A 21772-nucleotide genomic window follows, 5' to 3' on the forward strand; every position below is an offset into this window, starting at 1 on the left:
TATATATATATATATATGAATCAGGTAGTATTATTATAACTAGATGAAAAATACTACAGAAATAGTACAGCAATCAGAAAGTGTGGAGGTTATGGGAATTCCCTGGTGGTCCAGTAGATAGGACTCAGCACTGTCACTCCTGGGCCCCAGGTTGGATCCCCTAACTGGGGAACGGAGATCCCAAAAGCTGCTCGGTGCTGCAAAAAAAAAAAAAAAAAAGTGCAGAGGTTAGAGCCAGATTGCCTGATTTTCAATCCCAGCTCCACCCTTACTTAGATTCGGTTACGATCCTATGCCTGTTTTCTCATATTTAAAATGGAAATAATAATGGCAACTACCTCATAGAGTAGTTGTGAGGATAAAATAATGTAGGTAAAGTGCCTAGTACAGTCACAGGCACAGAATATCCTTTTTTTTTTTGAATTTTTGAATTTTACTTGTTTTTTATACAGCAGGTTCTTATTAGTTATCCATTTTATACATATTAGTGCACACATGTCAATCCCAATCTCCCAATTCATCCCACCACCACCCCCACCACCACCCTCCCCGCCACTTTCCCCCCTTGGTGTCCATACGTTTGTTCTCTACATCTGTATCTCTATTTCTGGCACAGAATATCTTAAGTATTATGATTACTATGCATACTTCACATGGTACCTAAATTGCTTGAGGCTTTAGAATCAGAGACCTGCCTCCATATGCCAGCTCTATTCTTTAGGCTGTGTGACCTTGGACAAGTCACTTCCCCTCTCTGAGTTTCAGCTTCCTCCTCTCTACATTGGAAGACTATAACAACCCCTGATTCCTTAAGCAACCCCTTTGCTTTCCCTGATGCAGCAAAGCACATGTGCAGTGCCTGGCACGTGGTACATGTGGTAGGTGCTCATGGAAAATGCCTTCCCTCTTCTTTTCCTCTTGGCTCCTCTCCTCAGCATTTCTCTTAATGGTCTACTTGAACGTCCTTCTGACCCAGAGCCCCTTCACTGCTTCTAGAAATCTCCCCATCAAAGCTGGGGCCAGAACTACACACGGCATGTTCTGGTGGGAAGAACCCTTGATTGGCAGTCAGAAAACCAGGTTGGCTTCCTTCTCTTTGTAATGGAAGAATTCTGATATATTGTTTCAAGGAGTCATGACCTTGGGCCATGAGCTTTCCCTCTCTGGTCTTGAGCTCCATGACGAGGCTATTACCTTCTGTATCATGATATTTTGCAATCTTGTGCAAAGGTGGTGGCAAAGGCCAAGGTTAGGATTAAGCCTTAGTTGGGCTGGGGATGGGATTGGGTGGTGTGCAGCTACTCCTGAGTACCCTGACATCCTTGAGGGAGGTGACTTGTTTGGAGGCAGGATACATCCTACTCCCATGGAATGGGGGTTGGAGGTGGCTCTGTAGGGCTGAGGAATCAAGTTCACGTTGGAAAACTGCCTGGTGGGTACAAAACCAACCTGCTGTCATGCCCTTGTTCACCCAGCTTTCCAGGGCTGCTCGGCGGCCTGGTCCTGCTGAATGGGGGTGAGGGGGAACGAGGGGGCATAGCCAATCCAGAGACCTCATGCTCTATTCCCCCTAACAAAACCTGCTCCTAGGAAAGGAGCAGGGAAACCCCCTCATACTCAGGTACAACAAATCATAACAGCTCAAAGCACCCTATCTTTTTAAATAGGTTTTCTTTGCAGGATTTTTTTAGATTCTCCCCGCCCTCCCCACCCCACCCCACCCCCCGCCAAATTTGTATTTTTCAATCGACGAAAACAACTTATGCAACGCAGAGACTTCAGGACAAACCGGGGCGCCAGGTTCCTGCGCAAAATGCTAAAAAGGCTTAAGCAGAGGGTGTTGCCAAAAGTGGCATTTCGGGCATCAGAAGGACGGTCATACCTTTCTGAAAGGCTGCAGACCTTTAAATACATCTACACTGAGCAGAGGAAGGCTATGGAGAATGCCTTGACTTCCCAGCTCTGTTATGTAACAAATACGTGTACAGAGCTCAGTAAGGGCCCTGCACTGACTCTTCTCCATTTCCCCAACTCCAGCCATCAGGGCTTGCATTCCAAGTCCCTTTACTAGATGTGACGTTGGACCAGCCACTTCCCATCTCGGGGGCTCAGTTTCCCCATCGGTAAAACAAGGATTATATGCTCCCCTCTTCCCAGAACACGTCAAACCTAATCGGGAAGGATTTGATTGGGTTCGATGAGAGCGTAAAATAATCGGTTGAAAGCCAGGCGAAAAGACCTATAACATTTACTCCTCTCCCACGAAGCCAAAACATCCCAGTCTCACGCTTTTCTGAGCTGTTCCGGGAAGGGCGTGGTCAGGCCACTGGGAGCCACGCCCCCGGACGTGGGGCCAGCCTGAGCCGCGCCCAGCCCTGCGGCCCAGGGAAGGGACCCAGCAGTGACGTCACGTAGCCACTCCTATGTATTCCTCCGCCGGAGAGAAAGTAGCTCCCAACCCATAGAGGACTCCGTCACCCATACTAGGAGACATGTAAAATCCTATATTCTCTGAGAACTCTAGTATGGTTTTGAGACCTCGGGGCCACCTTCCGGCACACTGGAAGCCTGTCTTTCTCCGGGCCGGCGTAGGAAGTAGTCCCGGCCTACGGAAGGCCGATGGGTCCCTCCGCAGCGGGGGAAAGAGGATGGCGACTTCGTCGATGCCGGAGTCGGAGAGGAACGCGGCTACGAAAGCATCAGGTGAGCGACGGGTGGAGTCAAGTCGCCACACTGCACCCTGCCGTGAAGTGGAGCCACACTGCGGGGATACCCGGCGGCGAGGTCCCGGGCCGGCGGGGCTGTCCGAACAGGGCCCCGGGGTCCCAGGCCCTTTAGTCGCTCTCGCACTTGCCTGAGCGGAAACCCGGAGCCGCCACAAGATGGCGTCGGGCCTGGAGCTCAGGCAGCGCGGGGGACAGCCCCGAGTCTCCAGGCCCCGGGGCCGTCGCTGTCAGCCCCCTCCGCACGGGAACCAGGGGAGGGGGGAGCGAGCCGCTGACCCAGGGGGCTTGCGGGCTGTACCACAGCCTCTGCACCCAGGGGTACTCGGGGGACCGAAGGGCTGAACCACTGAGCCCAGACGGGGCCCGTAGAGTGAACCACTCTGCGGGAATCATGGAGGGGAGGAGCAAAGGGTCAAGATTACCCGCCACTGACCACCCTCCGGGGATGGGGGAAGGACCCGAGACTGGGAGGCAAGGCTTCCTGGTCCTGTTTTCCCGAAGCTCCCCTCGCAATACACTAGAGAGCCCCGCCCCGTCGGCGAGTCAGTGTTTGCATCTGCGAAATGGGCATATGGGTGCAGCTGGGTGCACCGCGGGGACCCGGGATGAAGCCCACCTGTTCCAGCCCCCGTCACCTCTTCTCGCAGAGTAAAGGCCCCGGACCCTGGGCCCCCCTGTCAGGCCGCCCCCCGAGCCGATGGAGGAGAACGAGGTGGAGAGCAGTAGCGACGCGGCCCCTGGTCCTGGCCGGCCCGAGGAGCCCTCTGAGAGCGGTTTGGGTGTGGGCACCTCGGAAGCCGTGTCGGCCGACAGCAGCGACGCCGCGGCCGCTCCGGGGCCAGCCGAGGCCGACGACTCTGGCGTGGGGCAGAGTTCGGACCGCGGTACCAGCTCTCTGGTATGGACATTGCTGGCCGGCGTGGGTGGTGGCAGGGACCGCAGGCAGCAGTGCCTGGCGGCCAAGGGGAAGAAGCCAGCAAGGCTTGCTTATAGCTAATATTTGTTTATGGTTTACTGTGAGCCGGGCACCATGCCAGGCCCTTAGCGTGGATTTTCTCATTTAAGTCTCATACCTTGTAAGGCACATACCACTGTTTTCCACATCTTACAGAGGAGCAAACTGAGGCACAGTGCCAGGATTCAAATCTAGGCTGTGGGCTGACCCACTGCACTACCCACTGTCCTCACTCTTTGGGATGCAGGTGACCTGGTTCAAGTCTTGGCTGTACCACTGATTCACTGGGACACCTCTTTGAACCTCGGTCTTTCATCTTTAAAACGGAGCAGAAATACCTACTCCTGAGGGTGCTCTGTTGTGAGCAACCACCAGACATTTTCTTGGAAACGCTTTGTAAAATAGTCTCCTGGCTCTGCCACCTCCTGGCTCTGTGATCTTAGATAAGCTACCCGAACTTTTAGCTGTCAGTTTTCTCATCTGTAGAGTGGGAATAATAAATATACTTGCCTCAATAGGTTTTTTTTTTTTGAGAACTAAATGAATTAATATATGCAAAGCAATTAACACAGGGCTCAGCACATGTTAAGCAGCCAATAAGTATCAGCCATTACCGTTGTCATTGTCTGCAAGATAGTGATCATTTTCAGGACATCACATTATAGAGGTGCACAACAGTAGCGCCCACTTTGGGGTCCAGGGGTTTTATTAATTCAGCAGAGATGGACTTAGCATGTGCCCAGCTTGTGCTGGACCCAGGGGATACAGCAGGAGACAAGAGAGATGTGGTCCTGGCCCTTATGGCGTCTGACCTGGCAGACGTAACATTGCAGAGTGGACCATAATGTGATGGCAGGACACAGGCGACTATAGCACTGAGGATGGAGAGGTCCTAACTTGGCTTTGGGGGTCAGGGTCAGCTTCCCAGGAGAGGTACCAGCTGAATGGCAGTGAGAAGGCTGAGTAGGAGTTAGCCACGGTGTGATGCTAGGAAGCGTTTCAGGCAGAGGGAACAGCTTATTTGAAAGCCTGACGAGAATAACCTCACCTGGCTGTTGTGTGAGGTGTGGGAAACGTGGGGCCTTGTACCTGGCCGGAGCCAGGGACCCTGGCGCTTGTTCTTGGGGTGTCTGTGACTAGAGGGTTTCTCTCACTGGTCCTCAATGAGGGTGAGGGCGTGGGTGGCTCCACGCACCACGTCCTTGGGCCAGGGTGGGGGGCAGCCTGCCCTGCCCCATTACTGGCTCCTAAACTCCCCCTTTGCCTGTTTCCTATCCCCCAGGAGGAGGTATCCGAGAGCAGCTCCAGCACAGACCCCCTGCCCCATGGCTACCTCCCTGATTCATCTTCTGTTTCCCACGGGCCAGTGGCAGGGGTGACAGGTGGCCCCCCAGCTCTGGTGCACTCCAGCGCACTCCCAGACCCCAACATGTTGGTGTCCGACTGCACGGCTTCTTCCTCAGACCTGGGCTCGGCCATTGACAAGATCATCGAGTCCACCATCGGGCCCGACCTCATCCAGAGTGAGTCAGGCCACAGGGGGCAAGAGTTGCCCCATAAGGGTTTCCCTGCAGAACCAGCTGTGCAGACTCAGGCAGATAACCTTACCAGTCTGAGTTTGTAACATGGAAACAGTAACCCCGTCTCATAGTGGTAAACGATGTGGGGATTTAATGAGATAGTACGGTATAGTTCCTGGCATATGAAAGCACTCAATAAATATAGAAAGAGTGATACCTAACTTTGTACCGGAGTCTCTTGTAAATACTTTACCTGCAGTAGTTCATTAATTCTCTTGGTAACCCCAAAAGGTAGATGCTGTTATTGTTCTCACAGTCTGGATGAGAAAGCCAAGGCACAGAGGATGTAAACTAACGTACCCGCTGTCATCAGCAAGTGTTGGGGCATGAGCTCAGACAGTGACTCCAGAGCGGGTGCTCATGATTTACCAAACTACTTTCTATTATTAATGATCCGTGTAAAGGTTGTAGCACCTGGAAAAGCCCTGGGATGGCCTGAAAAGCCAGTCCTCCTTTAATGGTTAAAGGTGGGCAGCTGTGGACTGGCTACTGGGCTAGCATGTCACACACAGCAGACCTCTCAACATCCCTGCCCTGGACGGGAAGTGGGCAATGGGGCAGCGGACTCAGTCGCACGGGTGAGTCAGAATGAGTGTGGGCAGTGACAATTGTCCTTATCAGCTGTGCATCCCCTCCTCACATCTCTGCCCAGGCTGCATCACCGTGACCAGTGCTGAGGGGAGTGGGTCCGAGACCACACGGTACCTGATCCTGCAGGGACCAGATGATGGTAAGAATCCAGGTGCCAGACCCAGGGAACCCTGCCGTGGGCGGGGGAGTAGGACAGGGAGGCTCTGCCATAGACTCACTGTGTGATCTTGGCAGCTTCTCCACTGCCTTGGGCCTCTCAGTTCCTCCACTGTTACTCTGGTGGGGAGTGGGGTTCTAGGATCCCTGGGCCTGCCTGGGAAGGGCAGCTGTAGCTTGTGGCCGGCCTCCCCCTCCACTTCCTTCCCTGTGATTCCCTCACCTTCCCAGGGGCCCCCATGGTATCACCGATGTCCAGTTCCACCCTGGCCCACAGCCTGGCAGCCATCGAGGCTCTAGCCGATGGCCCCACGTCCACATCCACGTGCCTGGAGCCACCTGAGGAGGTGCAGGGTGGGCCCAGCTCCCCAGCACAGCCACGCCTGGGTTCTGGCGCCGAGGAGCCAGACCTGCAGAGCCTGGAGGCCATGATGGAGGTGGTGGTGGTGCAGCAGTTCAAGTGCAAGATGTGCCAGTACCGGAGCAGCGCCAAGGCCACACTGTTGCGCCACATGCGGGAGCGGCACTTCTGCCCAGGTGCGTTGACGGTGGCCTGCCTGGCCGCCTGCACAGGTGGGGCTGGGGTGCCAAGAGTCAGACGCGGCAAGCTTGTTTTACCGCCAGCAGCCGCCGCCGCCGGAAAAAAGGGACGTCTGCGGAAGTGGGGCACCTCCGCCAGGACCCAGGAGGAAGAGGGCCCAGAGGAGGAAGACGATGATGACATCATAGACGCCGGCGCCATCGATGACCTGGAAGGTAGGCTACCGTGGCTCTCGGGCCTGTCACCCACACCCACATCTGCAAATACCGAGCTCCCTGTGGCCTGTAGGGAGGGCCAGGGAAGAGGAACTGGCGCACACGCAGCCACGAGTGCCTCCAGCATAAGATAGAGGAGTTGGAGCTCTGGGACCAGGAGCTTTGTGTGCAGCTGTACGGGCCATGCGCTGAAAAATAGTACTGTGTCTAAGAGGGTCACGTTCACATTTGTCTAGCAGAAATAGAATGGAAACCACGTGTGTTTTTTGTTGTCATGTTAAAAGTAAAAAAAAGATGAATTTAAGTTCAGTCATATATTTTATTTACACATTATGTCTAAAATATTATCATTTCAATATGCAATGATTATGAAAAGTTATTAGTAAGTTTTACGTTCTTTTTTTCATACTAATTGTTGGAAATCTGATGTGTATTTTATACTTAATTATGGCTCCATTTAGACTAGGCATATTTCAACTGCTCATTAGCCACATATGGCTAGTCAGGGAGCTAGTGGCTCCCTTAGTGGATAGCATAGTCCTACTTTGTATACTGGAGTGACTAGACAACTGTTTTTTAACAATGGCCGTAAAGTGTATTGAGGAAGGAGTGTTTTTTTCTGATTCACATAAAGGTGCCGTCTGAGCTAGTGGTAGGTGTTAGGGAAGGTACAGAGAAAGGACTGCAGGGGCCAGAGAGTGGCGCTCACAGTTAGCCAGGGGGACATCAGGAGGGCTTCCCGGAGGAGGCATCACTGGTGGGTTTGAAGGGAGGAGCAAGCAGGGAAAGGGAAGTGGGCCTCTTTCCAGGGAAGCTGGCAAGGGGTCAGGGCTGAAAGGTCAAGGCTGATGCCCCTCTTCTCTTCTTGTCCCCACAGAGGACAGCGACTATAACCCTGCTGAGGATGAGCCCCGGGGGCGGCAGCTACGGCCCCAGCGCCCCACTCCCAGTACACCGAGACCCCGCAGGAGACCTGGCCGGCCCCGGAAGCTGCCTCGCCTGGAGACCTCGGATCTCCTGGACGGTGAGACTTACTTGTGGGAGGGGCCGTGCGGTGGGGCCCAGGGGTGGCCTCGTTCCCCGCTTGCTTCCACGGAGCCCTTGCAGACGTGCTTGCAGAGCAGCACGTCTCAGACCCACCGGGGTGACCTGCAGGCCTCCTCGTAAAGGGGAAAGCTCTCCCATACCAAGCTTGAGAGTTAGGATATAGCAGCTTTCTGAAAAGGCTTTTCGGTGGTAAGTCGTCACAGCACGGAAGTTTGAGTATTTATAACTGAACTAATAAGATAAGTTTTAAGAATTATTACTAAAATGAGAATAAGTCTGAGGTCTGAGACTATGTTGGAGGAACACGGACTTGGAGCATTACAAGCCAGGGACAGGACCCGCCATGGGCATGAATGCCGGCTCTGCCACCTACCAGCTGTGTGCCCTGGAGCATGTTACTTTGCCTCTTGAATCTCCCGTTCCCTTATTATGAATGGAGATGATAGCACCTGCCTCTTAGGATTGTTTTTTAAGGCTTAAATAGACACGGAAAAAATACACGGTAGCTGTTTTTGTACATGCGGTTGTGGGTGTTGTATTTTTTAGTCTTCTTTTTCAAATAACTTTTTACTGAGGTATATGTGTGGAAAAGCACATGTATGCTAAGTGAATCAGCTTAGTGAATTCACAGCTCAGTGAATTTTCACAAGGTGAACACACCTGAATAACCTGGCACCCCATTAAGAAACAAAATGTTGGGCTTCCCTGGTGGCGCAGTGGTTGAGAATCTGCCTGCCAATGCAGGGGACACAGGTTCGAGCCCTGGTCTGGGAAGATCCCACATGCCGCGGAGCAACTGGGCCCGTGAGCCACAACTACTGAGCCTGCACGTCTGGAGCCTGTGCTCGGCAACGAGAGGCCACGATAGTGAGAGGCCCGCGCACCGCGATGATGAGTGGCCTCCGCTTGCCAGAACTAGAGAAAGCCCTTGCACAGAAACGAAGACCCAATACAGCCATACATACATACATACATACATAAAAAGAATGTAAGCAGACAAGAATAGCATTAAAAAAAAAAAAAGAAAGAAAATGTTACCCGCGTTGCCTGTAGCATACAATTTTGAATTTTTAAAACATTACGTTGAAATGCTGTTAGTGTTTTCGAATAGGTAATGCATTCAGACGTTCAGACGTCAGAGGCTTTGCGAGTGTGTGCAGTGATGTCTCTTCCCTTCCTCCCGTCTGCCCTCCAACTACCCAGCCTCCGTTGGGAAAACCAGTGTTTAAGTGTTGCTCTTGCTTCCCAGACCTTAGAACGTTCCCATGAGGTCACTAGAGCAACAATTATATCCATTTGACAGATGGGGAAAATGAGACTCAGAGAGGGGAGTGGCTTTGCCTGAGAACACACAGCAAGTCGATGACAGAGCTTAGCCTACCCGCAGGTCTCCTGGCCGCGAGGTCCCAGCTCTCCCAGTGCTGCTCCAGACTGTCCCATTTAAGTCGTGCTGTGCTAACAGCCCGTCAGCTGCAGGAGGGGGCGTATGTCCACGCTGCCCTCTAACCACGGGCTGCCTGCGTCTGTCCCGTGACCTGACGGGCCCATCAGTGGTCTGTGACAGTGCGTGGGGGGGAGGATATTTTGCCTGGCCTCTGGCACAGCTGTCCACATCTGTCCTGGTGTGTCCATGGCAGGTGTGGAAGGAGAGCCTCTGGTCAGCTCCCAGACTGGACAGAGCCCTGCGGAGCCACAAGACCCCGAGGCACCCAGCTCCTCAGGCCCGGGACGCCTGGTGGCCCTGGGCAAGGCCAATCGGCCCCCCGTGGAACCCGGCGTGAGCCAGTCAGATGTGGAGAATGCAGCACCGTCCTGCCAGGACGAGCCCGCCGCCCCGCCCCGCCGCCGTGGGCGACCCTCCAGGCGCTTCCTCGGCAAGAAATACCGCAAGTACGGCGGCAAGCAGAGATGAGGGCTGGGGGCAGGGGGAAGTGGCCAGGCCCCTGGCCCAGCCAGACTTCTCCCCAACACCCTCCTGGCAGGTACTATTACAAGTCGCCCAAACCCCTCCTGCGGCCCTTCTTGTGCCGCATCTGCGGTTCCCGCTTCCTGTCCCACGAGGACCTGCGCTTCCACGTCAACTCCCACGAGGCTGGCAACCCCCAGCTCTTCAAGTGCCTGCAGTGCAGCTACCGCTCCCGCCGCTGGTCCTCGCTCAAGGTGCGGCCGAGGGAAGCGGAGGCGCGGGAGGGCAGGGGGAGAAGGGACGCTGGATGGGATCAGGCCCCGAGGGGGAGTGGAGGTCACGGGCACCCGCGGTCACCCTCCTGCCCCGTGTCAGGGTGCGCGTCTGGGCCGAGGGCACACTGTGGTAGGCCTCACGCTGCATAGTGGCATGACGTCGACTTAGACTTGCTTCACTACCACCGCACCTGGCAGATGGCAGTGCAACTGCTTTAATCGAATTCAGTGTGTTAGAAAGTCTCCCAGCAGGTGGCGGTAACGTGTCTCAAGAAAGGGGTTCCTTTTTATGATCTCACGTAGCCCGACAAGGTCATAGGTGTTGAGAGTCCCATTTTACTGACGCAGGAAACTGCAGCTTGGCTTGGCCAACGTGAGGCAGAGCTGGCCGCGGGTGGAGGTCGGGGGTGGCTCGGGCACAGATGGCCAGAGCCCCTGTGCTTTCTGCGCACAGCGCTTCCTCCCTCAGACCCGGACCTAGAAGTTGTCCTCTGGACCCCTGCAGTAGTGGTGGGGAGCGGGGGTTGTTCCGGGGTGCAGTGGGGAGGGGGCAACTCTACGGCTGTAGGCACAGGGCGGGTGGGCAGGAAGGGAGGCTGTACCCCAGCCCCCTGTCCTTCTGCCTCTCTCCCAGGAGCACATGTTCAACCACATGGGCAGTAAGCCCTACAAGTGTGACGAATGCAGCTACACCAGTGTTTACCGGAAGGACGTCATCCGGCACGCAGCCGTGCATAGCCGGGACCGGTCAGTGGGGGTGGGCAAGTGGAGGCCCAGGGTGACCACGGATTTCCCCTTACTGAGCCCCTGCTCGGGGCCAGCCTGCTTCGCAGCACAGTACAGATGTGGGAAAGGCCCGGCGATTCATCCCAGATCACTTGGCTCAGAACAGGGCAGTGTCAGGGTCTAGAGGTCCCTTATTCGGTCTCTCCTGCTTCGAGCTTTGTAAATTGGGGACAGTCATTATTGAGGTGATTAAAGGAAATTGTGTACCTAAAGGGTCTCAGAAAATGATTTGAAGGTCTTCCAGGCTCCACGTCCATACTCCATCTCTCATGGCACTGATAGGGCAGATGTAGGACAAGTGGGTGGAAAAACAAAAATCCTCAAGGGCCTAGTGATTGTTCACTGAATTATCACTGTGTGGCTTGCAGGATCTTAGTTCCCTGACCAGAGATTGAACCCCGGGCCCCGGCAGTGGAAGCGCTGAGTCCTAACCACTGGACAGCCAGGGAATTCCCGCTTTTAGGTGTTTCTTTAAAAAAAATAAAAAGGGAGGGGGAGTTCTATGTCCACGTAAGATTAAGGACACCAGGTCGAAAACCTGGTTCAACAGCTCTTTTCCCTGCAGGACTTCTCAGAGCCTTTAAAATGCAAATGCATTTTGTGACAGAGAGAGAGAGAGAGAGAGAGAGAGAGAGAGAATGCACTGTTCCTAAAGTTAGTTGACTTTGAAACTTTATTTACAGCACACCTCTTGGCATTTTCCCCAGCGAACTCCAGTTGGGGGAATACTGTTCTAAGGGAAAGGGGCTTGGGTCGGGGCTGAGGACAGTCAGGGCTGAGGCTGGGTCTGGTCAGTGGGAGAGGGTCTGGGGTGGGCTTGGGGACAAGATGGCCTGACTCCTGTGCCTTTCTCCCCCAGGAAGAAGAGGCCAGACCCGGTGAGTCTGGGGCCCCAGGCCGGGAAGGGAGCCTGCTTGAGGGTGGCTGGGGCATTGTGAGGTTGGGGGGGAGGCACGGTCTCACCCTCTCTCCTCCCCTTTTCTCTCCGCCCGGCCCCTTCTGTCCCTTCCCAGACCCCGAAGCTGAGCTCCTTCCCCTGCCCTGTGTGTGGCCGTGTCTACCCCATGCAGAAGAGACTCACGCAACACATGAAGACGCACAGCACCGAGAAGCCCCACATGTGTGACAAGGTGGGTGGGGCTGGGGGCTGGGGGCAGGGGGCCCGCCTGGGGGCTCCCTCGTCTGACCCGCCTCGCCACCCCGCACAGTGTGGAAAGTCCTTTAAGAAGCGCTACACCTTCAAGATGCACCTGCTCACGCACATCCAGGCCGTCGCCAACCGCAGGTACATCCCTGACGAGGCCCCTGGGGCTGCGGTGCCCCACCGCGGCCTGTCGCTGAGCTCTCCCCCCTCCGACCACCTCCAGGTTCAAGTGCGAGTTCTGCGAGTTCGTTTGTGAGGACAAGAAGGCGCTGCTGAACCACCAGCTTTCCCACGTCAGCGACAAGCCCTTCAAGTGCAGCTTTTGCCCCTACCGCACCTTCCGAGAGGACTTCCTGCTGTCCCACGTGGCCGTCAAGCACACAGGTCAGGCCAGCCACCCCCCAACACACCGTGGCCCCCTGTCGGAGGCTCAGCTCTGTCCTCTTCATCCCCCTCGGCAGCCCCAGCCCTTCTACTGCAGGGAATCCCCCCTGGGACTGTCACTCTAACCTCAGCTGAGGTTCCAACTCAGCCAGCTCTTCTCTGTGTGGCCCAGGGCCAGTTGCTGGCTCTCTCTGAGCCTTTCTTAGTTGTGAAAGGAGAGAATCAGAAGTACCAACCATGGGGTTGTTATAAAAGTGAGTTCCATTTGTTCCCTGAGCCCTGTCTGTTCTGGGCGCTGGGGCTTGAGAGAGGTCTTACATAGGCCCTGCTCTCGACAGAGGAAGCCGCTAAAGCAGCATCACATCTTGGCCCACAGAAGATGGACAACAAAAGTTGGTTCTTTCTCCTCCTCGGTGCCTAGCCCTCTGGCAGACACACTAGGGAAGAAGAGAGAGAGCGGGGTTGAGGGGGGGACACTTCGGGAGATGAGTCATAAGAGAAGTATGTGGTCACCTGACCTTGAAAATGGGCACTCGGAGGAAGGCTGTTAGCGCAGAGGGAGACCTGGCTCGTTCCTGTCCTGGCACACCAACATGCACAGAGCGTGGGTTTCCCTGAGCTTGGGAACACAGCGCAGGGAGTGAATCAGTTGGAGACGATCTTGGGGTCACAGAAGGCTTCCTAGAGGGGGTGGGCAAGCCCAAGCATCCCTACACATGTACCTGCAGGGGCCAAGCCCTTTGCCTGTGAGTACTGCCACTTCAGCACGCGACACAAGAAGAACCTCCGCCTGCACGTACGGTGCCGACATGCAAGCAGCTTTGAGGAGTGGGGGCGGCGCCACCCTGAGGAGCCCCCTTCCCGCCGTCGCCCCTTCTTCTCTCTGCAGCAGATTGAGGAGCTGAAGCAGCAGCATGGCGCAGCCCCTGGACCTCCGCCCCGCTCCCCAGGACCTGCTGAGGTAAGCTCAGGCAGCAGACGGGGGGGGTAGGAGCGTTGGCTGCGATGCCAGTGTGACGCTGCCTCTCCCAGCCCTAGCGTCCTCACTTGCACACTGAGTACAGCGAAATGACCCCTGCCTCTCTGGATTGTGGTGCAGAGCAGCTGAGGTCACAGATACGTCACCCCTAAGCTCAGAGTAGGGGTGGCTTTCCAGTGCTAGTAATAGAGCGTGGAAATATCAGTATCTTGACTATGGTGATAGTTTATTATTCTCTTCGTGTAAAAGAAGTCCAAAGGTCAGCAACCCAGGGCTGATGTGGCAAATCCTCGATCAGTCATCAGGAACCAAGCTTTCTCAATACTTTTTCCCAGCCGTCCTAGGCATGTGACTCCCATCTTTGTGATTGACTTATGGTCCCATATAGCTGCAGGAGCTCCAGCCTTCCTAGCCACATCCCAGGCAAGAAGCAGGAGGAAGGGATGGGGGAAGAGCAAAAATGATGCCCGCCATCTATCCATCTTACCTTCCTCGTGAACTTTACCAGAAGCTCCTGCTTAGCCACATGGCCACACTTTACCCAGCCGCAAGGGAGGCTGAGAAATATAGTCTTGTAGCTGAGTATGTTGCCTGCCCCCTCCCCTCCCCAAAAGATGGACCACCACAATGTGCTGGTAGAACACAGAGGCTCTGGAGTCAGATAGTCTTGTGTTCAAGTCTCAGTTCTGCTACTTACTAGCTGTGGGAATCCTTAACCTTAGTCAGTTCATCTGTTGCATGGAGCTGGTAAATATCTTGAAAATATCTTGAAGAGTGTGAAGATGAAACAAGCCAATAGCTGTAAAGTGTCTGGCACATAGGAGGTGCTTGGTGAACGCACTTGAATCTGAGCTGCCCCCTGTCACATTTGGCCATATTCCCACCCCGCAGATCCCCCCAGAGGCAGCACCTCTCCAGTCACCCGAGACCCCCCCGCTGCTCTGTTCTGACACCCTGGCTGGTGCCACCATCATCTACCAGCAAGGTGAGTTCTGAGGGACGGAGCAGGGGCAGGGCTCGTGCCGGTGGGGGCCGGAAGCTGGGAAGGAGGGCGTTGGGTGCCAGTTTTCCAGCCATTTCTAAGGCTCAGGTCCCACCCGACCCAGGAGCTGAGGAGTCGACGGCCATGGCCACACAGACAGCCTTGGACCTGCTGCTGAACATGAGCACTCAGCGGGAGCTGGGCAGCGCGGCCCTGCAGGTGAGCTCCTCCCCGGCCCGGCTTTACCCTTGGTGCCAGGTCTGCGCTGGACACTGAGAGCGGAGGCTAGTGATGGAGCAGACGTGCCCTGCCTTCAGGGAGCTCCCAGTCAGTGGGAGACAGATCCACTGAAACCCAGTGGGCAGACGCAGAGGAGGGGGACCGCTGTGCCAGGGAGGCCCTGGGAGGGCAGAGGCTCTCCCACTCTGCTCTCCAGAGTCACCAGCGGTCTCTGCCATGCTGAGCAGTAAGCACCGCCCGTGCCCATGAGTGTGAACTAGCTTCCCATCTAGCCTAGCACCCTCATTCCATGCCACCTCCCACAGCCCAGAGGCTCCCAAGGCTTTCTTGAGCTCCGACCTCTCACATGTTCCTTGCACCTTAAGCCTAGCGCATCTTCCCCCAGGTTCATCATCTTTACTTCTCCCTCCCCCTCCCCCGCACCTCTCCAGGCTTCTCTAAGGCGGAGAGAGGTTTGTTAGCACCTCCTGTCTCCCAGCCTCTTGAAAAGATGGAGACTGTGTGTTTGAGATGATGAATTCCAACAACTTGGAACAGTAACATGCTGCTGGGGGACAGAGCTCTGTGGAGGGGAGCCTGCTGTTGGACCTAGAATCTTCAGAGGGTTTAGTTTGTGGCATTTGGGGGTGTATAGAAGTTTTACATTTTTAGATAGTTCAGCGTGTCAGGCTTTTATAGTTTTTGCCTGTGGTATCATCTTTAGAAAGGCCTCTTCACCTCAAGATTATATAAACATTCGTTTGTATTTTCTTCTTAGGGTTTCATTTTTTACACTTAAATTTTTACTCCACCTGGAATTCACTTTTGGTGTGTGCAGAAAGGTAGGGGACTAAGTTTATTTTTTTCCCAAAAGTTGTCCAGTGCAATAAATCGAATCCTCTCGTTTTCCCCAGTGGTTCAAAACATCCCCTTTATCGTGCACTGGATTCCCCTGGGTACAGGAGTCTGTTTCTAGACAAGTTCTGTTCTATTGCTCTGTCTGCCGTTCTCGTGCCAGTATCATCCATTGTGGTTGGTTGGTTTTTCCGATTACAAAAACATATGCTTGTGAAACCCAAAATGAGCGTTAAGAATTGTCCTCTTCAGAAGGTGAAAGTCCTTAAGGTTCCTCCCCTCCCCCCCCCCCCCCGATTCCACTGTTAACAGGTTAATAAGCGTTTCTGCAGTTTTGTCCACGTGCTCACTAACACAGAGACCTCTTGATCCTTAAAAAATGGGATCACGCCATCCGCGCTCACGGGCAGCCTAGCTTTTCTTCCCTCTGCAGCGTGTGAGGCACGGCCTGGCCACACACACGCGTCCACTCCTTCCTGACGTCTCCACGTCATTCCGTCCTAGGGATGTTCTGAAGCTTATTTCGTCAGTCCTTTACGCGTGGGTGGCTTCCTTGTCATTAACTCAAGGCATTGCTTCAGTGCACATACATTTTCGGGTGCTCATAAACATGTTTTTTACTTGGGGAAAAAAAAGCCTCCTAGAAGTAAATAGAATCAGTGGGTCCCAAGGCGTGACGCCTCATAAAAAGCTATGTCAGTTACATGACCACCACTAGAGCGTGCTTCCTCACAGCCTCGCCGGCGCTGGGCATCAGTCTTTATAAATCTCTTCCATGTGATGGAAGTATATGTCAGGGTCTTAATTTATAATTTTGTGATCACAAAAGGGATCGAGTTTCTTTCTGTATGTTCATAGACCATTTTATTTCTTCTCTGACGTATGTTTGTGTCCTGTATCTATTTTTCCATTAAATTATTAGTCTCTTTCTTATAACTTTGCAAGGGCTGTTTGTATGTGTGGGAACTCCACTTTTTATCTCTTACGTGAATTATTAAATACCATCTCCCCCCACCCCCCCAGCTTCTTTGTTTTCTGATCTCATTTTATGGTTTGTTTTTTTGTAGGTTTTAACATACTCTGTCATGATTAGGAAAATCTTCCCACCCCAAGGATTATAGGAATATCCATATTTTCTTTTAATATATCTCGAGTTTTATTTGTTATGTTTCAATCTTTAAAACATTTGAAGCAGGCTTTGGAGTAGGATGTGAGGTAGAGCTCTGACTATTGCATTTTTTCTTAAATGGTCTGCCACTTGTTCCTCTACCTCAGGATTTCTTACCCTTGGCACTTTGGGCAGGATAATTCCTTGCTGAGGGGGCTGTCCTGCTCGTCTGGGATGTTTGGCAGCATCTCTGGCTTCTGCCCCCTAGGTGCCAACCAATTGTGGCAACCAAAAATGTCTCCAGACGTTGCCCAGTGCCCTTGGGGGGCGGTAACGCTCTAGCCTGTTCTTGTTAACTCTCTTTCCAGTTGCCAGGAACACACAGTTGGGCTCGTGTGAATGCGTGGTGGTGGCACTGGGTCCCGCCAGACCGTGGGTGAGCTTTGAGGCCCTGAGATAGAAAAGGGCCATGAACGCCAGCTCCTTTGCCACAGACCCCGCTCGTAATGCCCACTGGTGCCGTTGCAGGTGGCCGTGGTGAAGTCAGAGGACGTGGAAGCAGGGTTCGCGTCCTCTGGTGGGCAGCCCTCCCCAGCAGGTGCCACTCCCCAAGTGGTAGCCCTCCACATGGCAGAGCCAGGGGGCAGCACGGCCGCTGAGAGCCAGCTAGGCGCCCCGGACCTACATCAGATCACCCTGGCGCCTGGGCCGTTTGGCGGGGCTGGCTACAGCGTCATCACGGCACCCACCATGGAGGAGGGCACATCGGCTCCTGGCACACCTTACAGGTGAGACCTGCTGCCTGCGAGAGTCCCCCCCAGCCATTTATAGGTGTGCTGGGGGGAGTCAAAGGAGGACCCCGCCCACCCAAGCCTAGCTGGCAGGAGGTAAAACTCCTAATACACGTAAAACAATTGGGCTGTAGGGGTGTCGTGTCCCTTCAGGAGGTCAAGAGCCACTTAAGTTGTGCCAGGAACTTGACATTCGTGAACTCACCTAAACCATTCCCACGAGATGCATGTTTCCCTCTCTTTACAAATGAGGAGGGAGGTGAAGTAACTCGCCTAAGGTCAGACAGGCTGTAGATCTGACCCTGATCTCTGTGGTTCCAAAGCCCACGTCCTCCTTGTACGGGATGGTCCCTGAGGTGGTTTCCAGTTCTGACCTTAGGAACGAGCTCAGGCTCCTTAGCGACATTGGAGGCCCTGCAGCCGCACTTGGCTTTCTCTACTCTGAGCACGTTTGGGGCAGAAATGTTTACGTTTCGCATGTTCGTTGAACCCCTGGGCAGTCTGAGGAAGCCCTGAATTCAAGTACCGGATTGTTCAGCTGGGATGGGAGTCAGGATCCCTGGGCCGGCGCCTGGGCAGCCCAGTCTCTCCGCATCTGCCCTTGACCCTTGGCCCGTGGGTCCTTGCAGTCCTGCCTCCCCACTCGCCCCCTCCTCCTGCCCCACCTGGTCAGACTTGGGCTTGACCCCTGGAGCCCTTCACCTCGCCACCCCCCAGCATGCCCATCGAGGGGGCAGGGATGACCACTTCTGAGAAGGACGATCTCTGCACGCTTGGTCGCCATTTATGCAAGAGGCAGCGGAGGTTCGGCTGGTAAAGGGAGGAGCCAGGGGTCAACCTGCGGTGGCAGTCACTCAGTTGATGCCTTTCTTGGGGAAGGGACTCCTGTGGCCCTCCCATCTTCTCCTGGAACGCTGCCTCACCACCCCCTCCTCTGCCCACAGCGAGGAGCCCCCCGGGGAGGCAGCCCAGGCCGTGGTTGTGAGTGACACCTTGAAAGAGGCTGGCACCCACTTCATCATGGCCGCCGACGGGACCCAGCTGCACCACATAGAGGTGAGGCTGGGGGTAGTCACCTCTACTCTTCCCATTTCTTCCTCCCTCCCTCCCTCCGCGCCTCACGCTCCCCTGCCTGTCCACAGCTGACCGCAGATGGCTCCATCTCCTTCCCAAGCCCGGATGCCCTGGCCTCTGGGGCCAAGTGGCCCTTGCTGCAGTGTGGGGGGCTGCCCAGAGACGGCCCTGAGCCCCCGTCTCCAGCCAGGACCCGCCGAGTGGGGGACCCCCAGGGCTCTGCCTCCCCACCTCCTGCTGCCAGCAAAGCCCTGGGCCTGGTAGTGCCCCCCTCGCCACCATCTGCAGCCACTGCGTCGTCAAAGAAGTTTTCCTGCAAGATCTGCGCCGAGGCCTTCCCCGGCCGAGCTGAGATGGAAAGTCACAAACGGGCCCACGCTGGGCCTAGTGCCTTCAAGTGCCCCGACTGCCCCTTCAGCGCTCGCCAGTGGCCCGAGGTCCGGGTAGGTGCCCCCGTCCCTCTGCTGGCACCCGTTTGTGTAACAAGCCTGGACTGAGCACCCCCCCAGGCCAGGCCCTCCGCTCCCCTCTGGGGTCAGAGATGACTCAGCAAGGCCCCAGCTCTTGGGGGGCTCAGTCTGGCGGGCAGGCACACCAGGCGGTGACTAACACCTGACAGTGTCCCCGGTGTGAACTAAGTGTGCACGGCAGAGCACAGATGGGGAACGAGTCACGTGGACTTGGGGTGCGGGGGGGACGTCCCAGAGGTGATGGCTGAGCTGGGCCTGCAGGAGCAGAGGGGCGGTGGCGTGAGGCAGCTGGGGAAATTCGAGTTGTCCAGAACACTGAGGGCACAGGGTCCCAGGGAGGTGTGGGGGTCGGTGTGGAGCAGGCCAGGTTCCGGGGACTCCGTCTGTTCACCCGAAAATCATCGGTTCTCAGATCCGAGCGCGTGCTGAATCCTCACAGCGGCTCAGTGAGGGGAGCGGGGCCCAGAACCCAGAATGTCAGAGCTGGGGGCGACCTTCAGAGGCCCCTCTTCGAGCCTGTACATTTCACAGGGGTGAACCGAGTGTCAACAGGGACAGGGCTTTCGGAGCGGCCTCACGACGGAGCCCGTGGCTCTTCCCTTCAACACCCAGCAGTGCCAGACCTTGGTCTGGCTCGTACTTCTCACCCAGCTCCTCCCAGATCCACCGCGCCTGAGGTCGGGGTCCCTGGCTCCCCTGTCCGTGGGGAGCCACCTGTCCTAACCCAGCCGGTGCCCTGACTCCGCCCCATCTGCAGGCCCACATGGCGCAGCACTCAAGCCTGCGGCCCCACCAGTGCAACCAGTGCAGCTTCGCTTCCAAGAACAAGAAGGATCTGCGGCGCCACATGCTGACCCACACCAACGAGAAGCCCTTCGAGTGCCACCTCTGCGGGCAGCGGTGAGGCTGGGCGCAGGCGGGCAGGCGCTGCCGGGCACGCGTGGTGGGGCCGCCCCTGAGCCGCCTTCCTTCGCCCTCAGCTTCAACCGGAATGGGCACCTCAAGTTCCACATCCAGCGGCTGCACAGTCCCGATGGGAGGAAGGCGGCGACCCCGACCGCGCGGGCCCCGGCCCAGACCCCCACCCAGACCATCATCCTGAACAGTGACGACGAGACGCTGGCCACGCTGCACAGTGAGTGGCGCCTGGGGCCCCCTGAGCCGCTGCCCCAGAGGGCACCCTTGGGCCAGGGTGGGGCCGGGGTGTCTCAGGTTCCCCTGGAGCCCCTGAGCGAGCGTCCACCCCTCTCTGCCCAGCTGCGCTCCAGTCCAGTCACGGGGTCCTGGGCCCAGAGCGGCTACAGCAGGCACTGGGCCAGGAACACATCATTGTGGCCCAGGAACAGACAGTGACCAATCAGGTGAGAGCCTGGGCTGGGGGCCCTGCTGGCAGGTCATGGGCAGGGGTGAGGGCACACAGAAATCTGAAGCTAGAGCTGGCCTGGCCCTGACAGGAGGAAGCCACCTACATCCAAGAGATCACTACAGCAGATGGCCAGATGGTCCAGCACCTGGTGACATCTGATAACCAGGTGAGCTGCTGTCGCCACCTCAGCCCTGAGTGCCCGCCCTCCTCCCCCCCACCCCCAGGCCCCATTCCCAGGAGGGGGTTGGGGGAACAGGACTTTCCAAACAACTCCAGCTGCCATTGCTGATGGGGTGTCCCTGACCCCCCTACTCTGCCTTCCTCGCTGAGCTCCCGGGGAGCGGGGCCGCAGCACCTGCCTCTTCTCCCCCCTTCCTCAGGTACAGTACATCATCTCCCAGGACGGAGTCCAGCACCTGCTCCCCCAGGAATACGTCGTGGTCCCAGAGGGCCATCACATCCAGGTAGGCCAGGCCTGGGACGCGAGTGAGGAGTGAGAAGAGGAGTGTACATCCTTCTTTGAGAATAACTGGATTGGCTTCCTCTCTCCAGGTACAGGAGGGCCAGATCACACACATCCAGTATGAACAAGGGGCACCGTTCCTTCAAGAGTCCCAGGTAGGGCCCTTGGGGACCAGGTGGAGCAGGGCCATGGGTAGGGGTCCTGTTAAGGCTACATCTCATTGCCTCTCCCCTCCAGATCCAGTATGTGCCGGTGTCCCCAGGCCAGCAGCTTGTCACACAGGCCCAGCTTGAGGCTGCAGCACACTCAGCTGTCACAGGTATGGGGCTGGACCCTGAGGGTCTTGGGGGCCTGGGGCCCAGGCCTAGTTCCTGGGCCTCAGGCTCACCATCCTTTCCCCTCCCCTGGCAGCGGTGGCCGATGCTGCCATGGCCCAAGCCCAAGGCCTATTCGGCACGGAGGAGGCAGTGCCTGAACACATCCAACAGCTGCAACATCAGGGCATCGAGTATGACGTCATCACCCTGACCGATGACTGAGCCCCAGGGCCCCCACGAAGACCATGGATATTGGGGCCAGCCCTGCTCGGGGTGGGGGGCCCACTGGGACTCCCTCGCTGCTCCACCTAGGAGCTCCAGATGCTGAGCAGCCAGCATCCTGTCACTCCTGGGGAGCCAGACCTGTGCTGCTGGGGTTAGGGGACAGCCGTGGGCCCCAGCCAGGACATGCTGGGGGCCCCAGCCTGCAGGCAGGCTTTGGGAGAGAAATTTATTTTTGTTTGGATGGACCCACTGGGCCCTCAGTCTCAATAAAGGGACCAGAGTCCAGCCTTGGTCAGCTCACTTTGTCCATGTGCTGCTACAGCCAGAACCAGGCAAGGATTTAGGAAGGAGGAGAGGAGCCCACTACAGCCCCCAGGGTGGAAATGAGGTGGAAGCTGCCCAGCCCCGCAGTGCATCTTGGCCTGCCTCTGTAAGTACAGTGGCCCAGTAGGGCAGACCCTCGGGGCCGAGGCCTGATAACTGGGAGAGATGGCTAAGCTGGTGAAAGCCCCACTGAGCACCTTCAGACCCTGCTTCCTCCCCGGTCTCAGGGGAGCACTGGCTCCTTGCCTAGAGGTCCTCAGAGCACAGCCAGGTGCCTGCACAGAGGCCACACC

General features: G+C 56.1%; 1 protein-coding gene and 1 long non-coding RNA gene across 3 annotated transcripts; one reads left to right on the forward strand and one right to left on the reverse strand.

The window, feature by feature from the left end:
- LOC309614086 lies at positions 1 to 2103 on the reverse strand. The gene is made up of 2 exons (XR_014236002.1): positions 874 to 2103; positions 1 to 197 (listed from the first exon to the last, which is right to left on the reverse strand). It is a non-coding gene; the product is annotated as an uncharacterized lncRNA (long non-coding RNA).
- Positions 2104 to 2303: 200 nt separating this feature from the next.
- Positions 2304 to 21440, forward strand: ZNF335 (zinc finger protein 335). Of its 2 annotated transcripts, none has more exons than XM_082361707.1 (28): positions 2304 to 2703; positions 3374 to 3624; positions 4964 to 5204; positions 5914 to 5991; positions 6240 to 6545; positions 6633 to 6764; positions 7642 to 7788; positions 9449 to 9701; positions 9794 to 9971; positions 10627 to 10739; positions 11638 to 11656; positions 11792 to 11908; positions 11987 to 12063; positions 12146 to 12306; positions 13035 to 13267; positions 14177 to 14270; positions 14392 to 14486; positions 16978 to 17237; positions 18185 to 18296; positions 18383 to 18757; positions 19542 to 19684; positions 19765 to 19919; positions 20042 to 20145; positions 20239 to 20316; positions 20531 to 20614; positions 20703 to 20768; positions 20851 to 20932; positions 21025 to 21440. In XM_082361707.1, exons 2-28 carry the CDS (start codon positions 3424 to 3426, stop codon positions 21150 to 21152), a joined length of 4032 nt encoding a protein of 1343 aa, XP_082217833.1. In that variant the 5' UTR covers positions 2304 to 2703; positions 3374 to 3423; the 3' UTR covers positions 21153 to 21440. The 2 variants fall into 2 exon arrangements, with proteins under 2 accessions (XP_082217833.1, XP_082217834.1); XM_082361708.1 differs by having other exon boundaries at positions 6636 to 6764.
- Positions 21441 to 21772: the final 332 nt, after the last annotated feature.

Source organism: Balaenoptera borealis (assembly GCF_965194805.1).
Source record: "Balaenoptera borealis genome assembly, chromosome: 16".
Lineage (NCBI taxonomy): Eukaryota > Metazoa > Chordata > Mammalia > Artiodactyla > Balaenopteridae > Balaenoptera > Balaenoptera borealis.